This window comes from Oncorhynchus mykiss, chromosome 11, assembly GCF_057628025.1.
Source record: "Oncorhynchus mykiss isolate SJ-2025 chromosome 11, ASM5762802v1, whole genome shotgun sequence".
Taxonomy (NCBI): Eukaryota; Metazoa; Chordata; class Actinopteri; order Salmoniformes; family Salmonidae; genus Oncorhynchus; species Oncorhynchus mykiss.
This window is the reverse complement of record NC_143032.1, coordinates 25243311-25257933: the sequence shown is the minus strand read 5'-3', so window position 1 is coordinate 25257933 and position 14623 is coordinate 25243311. Positions and strand designations below refer to the sequence as shown.

Below are 14623 nucleotides of genomic sequence, written 5' to 3'. Positions count from 1 at the left end.
GAAAATGTGCAGTATGGCTCTAGTGTAACGACCCTTTCGATCTGGGTAAGAACTGACCTGGAATCAGCCACAGGACCCCATAGCGCTCCATAGACTTCCTAAACAGTGTATAGCCTCTTCAGCCTTACCGCTGTAAATTTCCCCTCCTCAGTGTTATCTGTGAATGGTTCAACCCCACACACCTTCAGTACGTCCCCAGATAGTGGCATTGGCAACTTGTCACTTCCATTGATTTCTCTTAAACTGCAATTTACATGGATATTTGTGGGTGTCCTCGGGGCAGGCTGTGTCCCATCGGACAGACCTGAGAACGCTCCGCTACGCAGCGCAGCACCACTCCCCCCCTCCGGCATCCAGGAAATGTTTCCAGCCTCCCTAGTCCTGCTCGCCATTACAAAAGAATCTCAAAGTGACTTTTCCTTCCGACTGACATCAGCAAACATGTCAGGTTTCTGAAAATGCAGGGTTTTTTTTTTTTTTATGTCAGAACTGAAATAAATTGGAGTAGGAAGGTTAAACCTTCATGATGTTGCTTGATGTATGTTTTGAGTGTGTGTGTTTTTTTCTCTCAGGAAAACATCAGCATTATTATTAGGCAATGTGATTGGTGGTTTGCTTTATGTTTTGGATCACTGACTTTCACAAGGTTTTTTAGGTTCTGATTTTAGGTTACATTTGTTTTGTTTTTTATGTTAGCTTAATTCCCATGTTAAACATATTTGTAAAAAGTAATTATGTAGTGGATATTGTAATACAGTATTGTGAAACAGTTGGTTGTGCTACAGTATTTTTACTATTTTTCTTTTACATAGTCTGAGTTATTGTGCTCTTGCTTGCAGTTAAAATGGTGTGATTTTTGTATGATAGTGACCGTTTTTGGCACCACAGCACCTTCACCATACAGCTGGCCTTGCAGAGAGCACAGAGCACTGAGGGCTAGGGGAATCAAAATGTCCGCCAGCTAGAGAAAGCACATAATGCTTTCTGAAAGACTCAACACTGTGCTTTAACACAAAATGCCAAAATGTCATATTCTTCAAACTTTTCAGTGGCAATAACCTGTCAGAACTCAGAACACTTTTACCTCTGAAGTGGAAAGTCATATAACGTCTGCTGCTCTGTCCTCTCGGCCTAAATAGAACACAGAAAACAAAGGAAATGGCATTACGTTGGCCTATGCACTGACTATACAGTCCCAAGTGTGTGAGTAAACAAAACAAAATGAATCTGTCAAGCCCTCATATATAGTAATAATTGTTTACACAGAATAACATGCAGTCATTGTATCTTATCCTGTCCCACTCCATGTATGATATAAGTATGTTACAAAAATGTAAGAATATTTTGCTGTCTTGAACTGGATAATGCTGTATGTTAATGATATATACAATTATATAATGTCTCTTATAAACTGGGTGGTTCGAGCCCTGAATGCTCATTGACTGACGGACGTGGTATATCAGACCATATACCACGGGTATGACAAAAAATGTATTGTTACTGCTCTAATTACATTGAGTAACCAGTTTATAATAGCAACAAGGGGGAGGAGGGGGGGGTGGTATATGGCCAATGATGTTACAGAACCTACACTTTGGTAAAGAATTAAAGGGAGAGAGAGCAAGAGAGGTTTTTGAAAAAACATAATAATCATAATCCTCTCAGAATCCTAATAATCCTACATGGCACAATATGGACACAAACAGACAATAATGTAAGGAGACACACAGTGAAAACAAACCACGAAGAACCCTGTCTGTCACAGGCAGATCTTTACCTCTGTGTCATGTCTTGTCCTGGGGGACGAGAAAGGCATCACCCAGATCACTCAGCCCGAATGGGCGCTGAGTTTGCAAGACAGTGAGGGAAGAAGGAAAGAATGGGTGCGTGCTCTTGTGCAGGCGGATGGTGGCAGAGCTACTCGTGATGTCACAGCAAGGAGACAGTCATGATTGGGTCTAATTAGAATTTGCGGTAGCAAATAGATAGGCTTCCTGCATGATTGGATTCAAAGTGGCTGCTGGCAAAATTCGCAGAGGTGCAGAAAACTAGACGTCGCTTTAGATACAACCTGCGCGAGGGGAGGCGGCATCACACCAGTGTGAGCTCTCGCGCAGTCCAGAAAATACAACCGTCGCTCTCGAGACAGAGGTTTGCAGGAGTTGCAGGAGTAATTGTACTCACAGTGCTCTAGCAGCGAGACGCACGCAATCCCTGGTAAGAAGAGTTCGGCAAGGGAATAAAGAGAAGTCTGAAATCATCCACACCGTCACCAAGGACTGTTTTATATGACGAACTGCTAAGAAGAAGCAGAACAAGTTATTTCGCGCGTTTATCCACTGTCACTACATGGCATCAGTTCTTGAAAGCAACACCCGAACCTCGGGAACTCCGAGCAGTCAAGTCAAATGCAAGTTCAAAAGGAGAAGGAGAAGAAGGTCAAAGAGAAAAGGTAAAAACTTTCATATGTATTTTTATGTTTTATTTTTACGTGTCAAACGCAGAGGTCGCGCGCACCTTGGAGTCTGTAGCGGAGAGCAATGACAACCTTATACTGCGTAGCGCACGAGGTTTAGGTACTAGAATTTTTTATTTTTTATCCCTGGACATTTCAAATATTAGCCTAAACATGTGTAATAATTGAAGTATTTTCTTTTTTTGTGCACACAAAGCAGAACATATCACCAGTCCCATCATGACGCATAGTCACCAATCCAAGTTGAAGTTTTAGCTTCATTCAAACAATGTTGTTTGCTTTGAGTCATTAAAACGCCATGGACTACGTTTGAATGGTAGCATATAGGTATTGGAATTCGTTTCACAAGGAAAACGTTTGGAGAGCTTTCTCTGCCATGCTTCAACAAAGAGCGCGTGACATCAGCGCATCCATGTACTGGTTTTTAAGTTCGCACATTACCCTAATGACCTCCCCAAAAGAAAAAGAACCTCCAGATAATGTAGCCCATATTATGACAGACACTTCAGTAGGAATATTTTGCAATATTTTATCCACTTTGTGTAACTTGTGCCTATAGCTAGGCCTATAGTCTACACAGTAGCCTAATCCAAAGTGTTTAACACGTTTAAATTCATCACACGCTGTAGTCCAATTGCCCTTTGATTAATAATTAATGCATTCTACACTCATGAGTAGGATTTGGCTTGGATATGCACAAGAATGACTAAATAAACATGCATTTGAGGTCTGACTCCAATTATGCTGTGTAGCCCAGACCATAGATTGTAATACGCGTTTGACAGTGACATATCCTAAATTCACTTGAGTGACCCTTTTAAACAGATTTTAGTAACATGTATACTTATTTTTCTTATCTTTATACATTTAATTCAAACATAAATGATGCATCCTAGCCTTATGCAATATTATGCAGCCAATCACCCAGCACCTTGGAATGTAGTAGCATCATGTGTGTTAGGAGAGACATCTTGCCAATAGGGGGCACAGGTGTATTATTAACATTAACATTATAATAATTTTTACAATTATAATATTATCTTCTCTGTAATACTTCTAGCCACTTAGCAATTTAATGAAGTTGGCTTTAGCTAACCCAGATAGGTTCCCTATCGCCTAACCTCATAACTAGCTACCAAGTAGCTGAGGAACGCTTAATTCTGTTTTTGAGGTGATATTGACTGATGGTGACTCAATGTTGTTGCTAAGCAAATTGTGTGACCACTTATCAATACTCAACTCCACCTCGATATAAGAGAACAGAGTTGAGCATTCCTCAGCTAGCTACCAAGAAGCCATTTCAGTTTATCAATCAAGTTAGAGTAGTTAGCCTGTTTGAAAAATTCTAAATTCTCCAATTTACGGATGGCTATCCTCAATTACTTTGTGCCCCGTTTGATTTTTTGGGGGTGCGTGTCGCCCTTGTGTGTTAGTTTACGTTTACTTCTGAAGTGTGGTTCAAAACATTTCTAACTGTGAACTACTGTTAGGCTATACCACATTTAGCCAATTATTGTCAAAATATGTGCATTAATATACATATTTCACATGTTGTCTTTAAATCGTGAACTAATCCCCTAGTGCCATGAAGCATACACACGTCAGCCATCAGACATGTGAAATATTCAAATCATCAGTCTTAAAGTGGCTTTTAGTCTTAATGAGTATTCACACTCAACTATTCACTTCTCATCATAACTGTGTTATGGTGATAAGGAGTCAAATGACACGGAGGCCTTTAAAAACAAGCCAGTGTGTCAGGAACTTGGAAATGCTGACAGAAGGTTACAGATGAGTCATTGCTCAGTTAGAGGGGTCAGGGAAACATCCAAGACACAGCAGATAAATAACATTATAATGCACAACACTGACCAGATGGCTTGTTTACCAAGAAATGATAAACATCAGGGAAATAATTGTGGAATCAAATATAAAGTGTCAGTAAATATGATTGAATGGTGTGCAGGAGTTAGTCATCACTTTAGTCAGTGGCAAAATAAAGAATGTGTTTTTTATAGACATAGGAGCTGGTGTTAGTGGACTACACAGTCTCTTTCTCCCTGACAGGTTAGCATGGTTGGACCCTCACCCTTATCACACCCACTGACAGTTACAGGGGACTGTATGGATTTGCTAGCGTGTGCTTTGATTTCTGAGTAGTAATTTTCATCTAAAGTGATTAAATAAATATCTGGTGAATTGTGAGTTTGTCTGAAATAGGGACATTTTTCCTACAGTGCCTCTAAGTGTTGTCACTATGCAGTGTAGGCTACTGGTGCTCATCTGAGGTTCGTGTTGAAAATGTAAAATTTCTTGATGTACACCTTGTCGGGAAAATTTATTTAGTCATGGCAATGAAATGTAGTTTTAGTATTGTTCTTACAGTATATTCAGAGTGAGGTGTCTGCGTATTGCATCCCGAGCTATAGAGTGTGGATGAATGCTCAAAGCATGTTCAAGTTTGTGACACCAATTGAAATCATAATGAGATTTCATGAACAGTTTGCACTTTGTCATCAAACTACAAACACACCACGCCAAAACACCATTTCCATAAACCTCGGATATTAATAGCCCAAGTAATTGAGACAAGAAAGACAATACATAAAATATAGTGCTGAGGCAAATGTATTTACATAATGGAAATGACAGAATTGGTTACACAACATTAAGCATTGCATATGAATACCACACAATGACGTGCACATTAGTTCACAGTCCTTCACTATGAGTTTCTAAATGGCTAATTTATCAGCCTGTACTGATTCAGTCTGATAGCAAGGGACATTAGGGGCAGGTTGCAAATGAACTAGAGCTCTCTTTCTCTCGTTCTCTCTCTCTCTGAGGAAACTTGTGGTCCAACATGATAGACTCCCTTAGCAAGTGGAATGTAATACAACATTAATGTCACCATTACCAACACTGAGAATACACTGTACATGTTATGCCAATGGAAGCCGGTGGGGGGGGGCGTAAACTATAGACATAAAAGTAGGTGTCCGATACTGTAGTGGTGTAGCCTGTATATTGTGTTGACAGCCATCTTTTTTTGTCCAAGAGACAATGCCCTTTCAGTCAGGACAATCTAACCACCATTAATTACACAAAGTGATACGCTTCAGCAGATGGTTATAGCTGTAGGTTATTTTTTCACTGATAATGAATTTGAGACTTTAATACTTTGTGTGTTATTCTAATACACACTCATCATCTTGAGAGCACAGACAATTATTTTTATAGTCCTCTTGGCAAAAAGGCAGAAACAGGCAGCAGCGTTTTGGGATTATCTGGACATGGCGTTTGAGAGTTAATCCCTCACAAATGCTCCAGATTATTTCGAGATGGACTATGTGTATTCAAAAGGATGTAAGCAGATTTTTTCCCCCTGATTTCATTAAACATGTTTTATATAATCTGTGTGATTGTTCTTTGAGGGCAGAACAGTAATTGTTGTAAAATGCATCGGTAAAAACCCATTCCCACAATGTTTTGGGCAGTAGTCACAGAAAATAGGTTAGTCGTAAAAGTAAATATATATATACACACACATCTATTGGTGGGTGCTTATATTTGTCCTATTTCACACATGTACAAGTTGTATTATATGCATGTGTGAGTTGTGTTTTGCACATGTCATAACTCCCCCTAACACACTCTCGGAGAGTGTGTCAGTAGTATAATATAGAAACCTCATTTACTCACCATATCACCTATTATATTGACCTACGGTACTGAAACGTTCCTGAAAATGTAATGCACAATTGGAAATAATTAACATGAATTATTTTCAATGTAATATGAATTTGATCTTCTGCTATTTATGTATCTTGAGTGCTATCACCATCATGCTCTCACAAGCGTACACCAAATGTCTTTTTGTTTTGCACGTCATTTAGTCATGTGTAGGGATTATTGTACTGTACACACTGTCCACAGACATTGTCTGTCTATCTATACTCGTTTCAACTGTGCATTGTGTGAATTACATTTAGTTGTGCTTCATTTATCAGCCTCTGAGGATAGTCTGTTGAGATCCTTAGAGCAGTATACTCCATCATTACTGTGAGCAGCAGTTTCTTCGACATGCGGTGTATTTTTCACTGCTTTAATTAATCACACCACAGTGATTTAGTCTGTTGTCCCTCGGGACCGGTGCAGTCTCTACCACAAAAGACTAATACAATTTGCCATCTTTGTGAAAATGTGACACACTCTCAGTGACAAATAGCCCAGACTACTACAATGTATAAATTAAATTCAACACCTGGATGAGATATATTTAATTATAGATGTTGAATCAGGGATTGTGTAATGTTTTGTTTTGCTATTATGTAAAATCATAATATTCTATACTTAGCACAAGCATGGTATAATCAAAAAAAGATTCCATATACTCTATACACAAAAACTATATTATTGGCCTTCCCCTAAATGTTTTTTTTCTGACCATAGAAAATAATAGATTTATACCTGAGCATTTTATTTTTAGTATCCAACTATGCTAACAACACATGAGCAGTGCTGACTGGAAGTCAGTCAGAAACCGCTGACACCAAGTGTCACATAATTTATGTAGCAATTACTGTTTACGCACTCCCTTACCGGGGGACTAGCGGGGCCAAGCAGGCAGAGCAGGGCGACAGCGCAGGGCTGTGGACAGACGGACAGACAGGGCTGCAGACTAGGGTCAGTGCATTTCCAGTCAGGCAGGGAGCTTAGCGACAGCGATGTGGGGCCATCACAAAGCTATTAGCAAGGCGGACATGTCGCCTAGCACGTCACAGGGCAGCGACATCACACCACAGCTTCATAGTGGCTGCAATGACCAGTTGACAGGAGAGAGGAGCAGAGCCGGGTAGCGAGAGGGCAGAGACCGCGGTGGTTACTGGTTAGGTTCCTTTACATAAATGTTGGGGCGATACAAACGATATCCATATAGGTGTAGATAAGGAGCAAGCTGAGACCAGAGCCTATCATCTTAAGGGTCTCTGACCTTTTGGTGTGCCACACTGACCTGACAGAGAGTCTACTCTTTTTACAATGCGATACTGGGACTAGACATGGCATTTTGAATAAATTAGCTCTTTTGATCCCACATCCCACATTCATCTTGCACAATTTCTAATGTAGGTTTTATCACTGCACAGGGAGAATTCTCTGTAAGGAATAGTTGCCATGACCTGCATTAGCACAGCTATTAATGTAAGGGACAAACCAATGTCACAGCCACTGTGTTTGGGGAGGGGGTTAGTATTTGTACTGTAGCCAGATGTATTGCTGTAAGAGATGTAAACAATGTTTTGGCCTTAAACAGTTCCGTCATATTTGTGCTGATAAACGCATTAAAATCTGTGATAAAACACCTCTGGCATTTAGCGGGTTAATGAAGATCATCACCACCGGCAATTGTGGTGCCGTGTGCGTAGACTCGCACACACGTGCGTGCGCAAGGGCACACACACACACACACACACACACGCAAGCATGCGCGAACACACACACTCCGCTCTTGATTAAGTGTAACATATTCCTTGGTTTAGGACACCGCGTCCTCCCCTTCTGAATGTTTAGCTGGGTGGGAGAAAAAGGTTATTAAACATGAAATGGTGACTGTTCTCTCTGGAGAACCCACAGCTAAAATGACCAAGGAAAGGAATAGCAGAACTTTAGCAAAATATCATAATGACTAATTATCTCATAATAAAGACTTCTGAGACTTGGCACTTGAATTTCTGCTTAATGTTCAGTGAGGAAAAACACATTTCATGCTGAAATGTCTCAATAACACAGATGAGCTGCTGAGGTAATCGCCTTGCAGAGGTTATAACGGGAATCAATCAAAATGTATTAAAATCAATGGGACAGGAAGAAGGAAGTCTCAACTGCCTTGTTAAGGAGTTCATCTGCTTGAATTTCAGTTAATCACTGCATCCTTTACTTACTCTGTATTTTGGGATTTTTAAATGTTATTTTAATGGATCATGATAAATTATTAGTTGCCATGATAACATAATTTGGAATTTAAATTAGTCCAATCATAGGATACACAGTACAGTACGCTGTTAGAAATAAATTATGTATATAATTTTAAAAGCTTTTTAGTCAAAAATTGAATGAATGATAGTGTCTAGTTACAAGTATAATGGGATAATTATTACACTACCCATACATGATCTACGAGTGATTTTGTATGATGTAGGATCTATGTGACGATCTGTGTACTGTAGTTAGTTCTGAACAACACAAGCTGTCAGTCTGCATAAAAGAACAAGCCCAAGTAATCAAGCATCTAGCATGTCAATGTCATCCCTTCATGATGAGAGATCTAGCTCTGCAGGACAATGTAGGACACCAGACAATACACAGACAGACAGACGGTTCATAGTGGTTATATTATTATACCATGATTCAAAATAGAAGATATCTGCCCCAATAGTTCAAAATAACATGCAGAATTGTGTTATTGGGGCAATGGTGTCTTCACCCTAAATTACATAGTTATGATAGGTTGTGTGTGTGTGTGTGTGTTTAGGTGTTATGCAGCCCCTCTATATATTCTGTGAATCTAACTATTATTTGTGTGCAGTTTCATACTTGAAATTACTTATTTTAATGTAGGCCCATGTCTCATTTTCATATTGCATGTTAAAAAAAATAAAGAATATCATTCTCCTTTCAATTAAGGCGGTGTCATTATCATACGATTAAGCTAGAACTTATAACTGACTTATAACCAACCGTCTGAAATCCTGCCAGATTCTCGTTAGTACCTTACACATTCTATTGGCATACTATTTCTACAATGTATGATGTTAATTAGGATGATCAGTTCTATTATCATCTGAGTCATTCCTGCCACTACAGTGTCTGTGTTTAGACAGGCAGCCCAATTCTGTTCTTTAGTTTTCACTAATTGCTCTTTTGACCAATCAGATCAGCTCTGAAACATGTCTGATGTGAAAATATCTGACGTGATTGAGACCAATTAGTAGAAAATAGATCAGAATTGGGCTGCCTGTGTAGACGCAGCCAGTGTGTCTGGGAGAGAGGCCAGATACCTACCTCCATAGCTCCGTATATCAGTCGTGTCCAAAGTTAGCCTCACATAGTTAATTTTATTCGACTTTACTGCTACTGGCTGTTCTCGACAGGACAGCTGAGAATAATGAATGAGTATTTCTCAGGCAGGGTTTTCTCTGAAACCCTCAGTGTGTTTGAAAAAGTCCTCAGAAGCACATTGATATAATTTCCCCAAACTATCAAACAATAGTAATGATGATGTTAGGAAGTCCTTATTGCATGAATAAATATTTGAAACCAGTTGAAGTACATTTCAGTTGAAGCTTAGACATATTTCCATATCACCTCAGACATGTGACTGGCACATATAGTAGGCATAATAGGCATTGTGGCATAGTCTACAAGACCACACTGTGCTGACTGCTGACATGGCAACGTCAACATCGATATGGCTGTTTCATTTAGAAAATGAGGAAATTGGATGAAACAGCTTACTGTAAAGCTCCTCTGTCCTCCTCGCTCGCCGTCAGAGTAAGGCTCCCCGTTTTTAAAGATAAAGTTAATGAAGGACTTAAACAGGGGATAGACAGAGACGTCTTATTACCAGAGGGGCCCAGTAACAGCAGCATTTATTTCCATGAACAAGATCAAACATTTTGGAGACCCTCTCTCTTGAGGAGGTCTCGGGAGGTCAGAGGTCACAGGGTCGTAGCCGTGGTTCCTGCAGGACCAAACCTCTTTAGGTGAGTTTTGTATAGTTTAAGATGAGGGTCAAACTAACCCACCCTTACATTTCTATCTGTCCGGTATACTTATACAATGAATACATACAAGTATTAGATCATCATAAGTGGTATGCATAATTGAACAGGTGACATTTCTATGGGGGTAACATTACACTCAGAGATTCATGTATATGTTTGCAAACTACGTCCTGTATTAGCGAGGTGATAATCTTCTTTCTTCTAATGGAAAAGATCATCTGCGGTCTATTTACAGTACACTTCTTACTTTTACATAAATATATTCATGGTTTCATTACAGTCATTCCTGAAATGTTAAATGTAGTTGTAGATCCGTCAGAACAGCATGTCCAGTTGAGTCTAGTGGAATGGTTTATGGGAGATTAGGCCATTGATAATGATGAGAGCATGAGCATATATGAGATTCACTCTGGCTTCATTATTACTCATGCATGCAGCATTCAATAACACTTTTCTCTGTCTCTCTGTCTCTCTGTCTCTCTGTCTCTCTCTGTCTCTCTCTGTCTCTCTCTCTCTCTCTCTCTCTCTCTCTCTCTCTCTCTCTCTCTCTCTCTCTCTCTCTCTCGTGTGGCCCACAGTACATTTTCTCTCATCCATCGATTCCAACATCCTTTAGGGGCCATACTTGGACTGGGCTTATCTAGCAAATCCTTTAAAATGTGTTTAAAAAATCTTTGTCTACATTAGTTTTGTCTCGTGAATTTGTTCTCTCTGAATCGTCTCATGGATTCATTTGGTATTTGTAGTGTGATTTTATTTCATTTTCCCTTTGTGAATGGTACCTCTGTGAATGGTCCCTCTGTAAATTGTACCTCTGTGAATGAGGTACCTCTGTGAATGGTCCCTCTGTAAATGGTACCTCTGTGAATGAGGTACCTCTGTGAATGGTCCCTCTGTGAATGGTCCCTCTGTGACTGTTCCCTCTGTGAATGGTACCTCTGTGAATGGTACCTCTGTGAATGGTACCTCTGTGAATGGTATCATGCATTTTGTACCTCCTTTCCTTCTCAGTTGTTCGTTCACTGTGGTAGACTATTTATTTTGTCCATCCACTTGCGATTTGAACAGCTTGAAGGCGGGACCATTGATATATTTGTATTCAAATACGGTTTGAGTTCCAATTGCTCATCCGTTCCCCTGTGATAGCCTGGAGTATATTTGGTTTCTCTCCGATAAGGCCTGAGTATACATTGAGTGGTATTCAGTTGAATTGCTTGTACACACCCAGTGCTTTGGCATACCATAGGGCAGGAGGATGATGTGTCTGGCAAGGATAGGATTGGAATACTATTCAAAATATTACTTAAATTTTTGACTGTACCAGATGGGCGGGGTTTGCCATTTTAGGGCTGCTCTATTGGTTCAATTAAGCCAGGTAAGCTCAATCAAGCACAGTTAGTGTTTTCAATGATTTCAAATAGTGTTTGAACCCAGGTCTGATTGTATCCTGTCACTTCTCCCACCCTGGCAATCCCCTTCTACTGCTACTGTTTGGAATGTGGTTGTGGAGGATGGTGGTGAAGGTTGAAGGGTATGTTGTACCTGGGGCTACCAGTGTTGCCATCCAGGCTTAAAGGACACACAGGGTGTACGTCCCAAATGGCACCCTACTCCCTATATAGTGCACTACTTTTGATGAGCACCTCTCAAAATTAGTGCACTAAATAGGGAATCGGGTGCCATTTGCGGAAAACACAGGATCTGTTTCTCTAGATAGAAAAGAATACTCTTGGTACCGTTTGCTTTGACGAACCATCTGTTCCCCTAGCCAGGCTTCCTAAAGGAAACATGGACAGTACATGTGAAGGTACGCTCCATACGGTACCATTGGTCTACTGTATGGATTCATATACAATATACAGCCTGTATTGTCATGGAGACATGATATACCACATCACAAACATTTTTAGATGCTGTGTTAATAACACTTATGGGTATTAAATGTCTGTGTGTGTGTGTGACTAGATGAATATGCCTATGGGAGAAGCTTTCACACATTGAATGGGTAAGTTAAATCTTCATTATCACCCACAGTACATCAAAGCTTTTCAGTCTGCTACGCATGACTTCATCCTCATGACTTCTCTTTCAGTATAGTTTCACTATTCAAAACATGCTGTCTTAAAATGGTGTGCGAAAAATGGGTCGGAACATTTTGTCAAACCATTTGAGTCGACGTGTTTTGTTGACATTAAGGCAACATTTTTTGAGGTGTTGTTGAAACAACCGTGTACACAGGACACCACTGTACAACTGTGATTTTTTACATACATTTCCACCTACTAGATATCAGCCCCGTGCTTTAAAAATACAGCAGTTTTCTGTGATTGGCCTGTACTTTTGGGAATATTGCTCTATTCCTAACATCAAACTATAGAGAGGCAAAAAAGTGTTATGTGTGTGTATTACCTTATGAAGTGGTCCATCAAAACACACACACACATAAAACACACAATTCAGCCAGAATATACTCTATATAGTTGGAAAACTTTCAGTTGGATAACGTCATTGTGTCTGTTCATTTTCAGAGAAAGGAGAGGGAAAAGAGAGGGAAAAGAGAGGGAAAGGAGAGGGAAAGGAGAGAGGGAAAGAAGAGAGGGAAAGGAGAGGGAAAGGAGAGGGAAAGAAGAGAGGGAAAGGAGAGGGAAAGGAGAGGGAAAGGAGAGGGAAAAGAGAGGGAAAAGAGAGGGAAAGCAGGGAGGAAGCAGAGAGTGCTAGCTGAGGTTTAATGATAATAGTCCTGACGATGATAATCCTTCCCTTTACTTCCTGCTGACTGGAGAAAGCCCTGTCATTGGTCTGTGCTGTTCCTATTAATGTCACAGAGGTTCATTTGAATTTGAATGGACCATCAGGAGGATTAGAGCAAAGGAGACTCACTTTCTCACACACACACACACACACACACACACACACACACACACACACACACACACACACACACACACACACACACACACACACACACACACACGGAGACAATGGGTAAAACCCTGACAGGTCAGGGAGTGATAAACTCTTCGCTTCAGACTCTTTTTTTCGTGTTGTCACCTGTTCCTGCAGTCTCTACCTGCCTGTCACTCACAGCAGGGGGCTTAAAACCAGCCATCGCAAGACAAAGAAAACTTCACATGACACCGATGGTGACATGAGGAACGCTGTGTGCTGAGGGGTTCAGGCATAGTGGTGGTATTAGAGGGGTTTGTCGAAGATGCCAGAAGGAAAGAGAAGAAAGGAGAGTTTTAAATAAAACACACCACAGTGAGTTTTAAGTGGTCGCAAAAATAGAAATATTTTTTCTAGACTTTACTTTGGTTTTACCCCTTTAGTTGTGCTTTTAACCAGATCTAATATATATGACTTCAATCACAGTATTCTCTATATGTGTCCTAAATGGCGCCCTGTCCCTGTATATAAAAGGTCATATAGACACTGTTATGGCCTTATCCTCCCCCAGCCATTCTATTCAGACAGTACCTGAGCTGGGCTGATGTCTGATGATAAATGTCCACTGTGGGTGTCCTGATGGCGAGGCTGAACCAGCACATCGCATCGCACCAGGAAGACACGTGCACATGCGCATACACACACACGCGTGCATGTTTCATTGTGATAAGCAGTGGATAGCCTTTGGCCAGGGTGGTTGCTCCAGACTGATTTAACTCCACCCTTCTCCCATTCAAATGGAATTTGCTTGAGTAGGAGGTTAAACAGAGAGAAGAAAAAGTAAGACTTGTCAAATTAGCAGCTTAGCGAATCTCCTGCCAATTGTCATTCAGTCTAATTAAAAAATGGCTAATTTTAACGTGCATAACTTCAAATAAGTGCTCAGCGTTAAAGTCCTGGCTGTCAGGTGTAAACAAGCCATGTGACGGTAGACTGTAGAGGAGGGAGGGGGAAATCAATCGACATCTGTTAATTTATCTCAGGCAGGAGACCAAATTGAAAAATTGATTGCGATTGCTCCTGCTGACACACAATCTGCATTGTGATCAAGGAGCAATACATCGCAGCACCTGCTTAGTAAACGATAATGGGCATTTCAGTGGTTGTAGCCAAGGGCTTTGTCTCGCCAATATAGACCAAATTGGCCATCTTTACCGGCCTGTGGCAAGAACAGAAACACACACACACACACACACGGGAGTCTGGAGGATAGGAGTGCAGGTGAAATGTCTGCAGAAAATGCCTTGAATCAGAGAGAGTAGTGATTCAGCTGGTAGTGAACCATAGTTTTCATTATGAAGCTCTAATGAGTGAAAATGAGAGACAATAAATCCATTCAGTTACAGAGAAGCTCCTTGGCTCTGCAGTCACACTAATGATATTGGATGCATCCCAAATGGCATCCTGTTCCCGATAT

At 40.5% G+C, this 14623-nt stretch overlaps 1 protein-coding gene across 1 annotated transcript in view; it reads left to right on the top strand.

The window, feature by feature from the left end:
• The first annotated feature begins 1728 nt into the window (after window positions 1-1728).
• adarb2 (adenosine deaminase RNA specific B2 (inactive)) overlaps window positions 1729-14623 on the top strand; it is a 196192-nt gene continuing 183297 nt past the window's right edge. Inside the window, exon 1 of the mRNA XM_021620584.3 lies at window positions 1729-2452. Coding sequence (XP_021476259.3) covers window positions 2350-2452 — 103 coding nt within the window. The 5' untranslated portion in view covers window positions 1729-2349. The remainder of the gene's footprint in view (window positions 2453-14623) is intronic.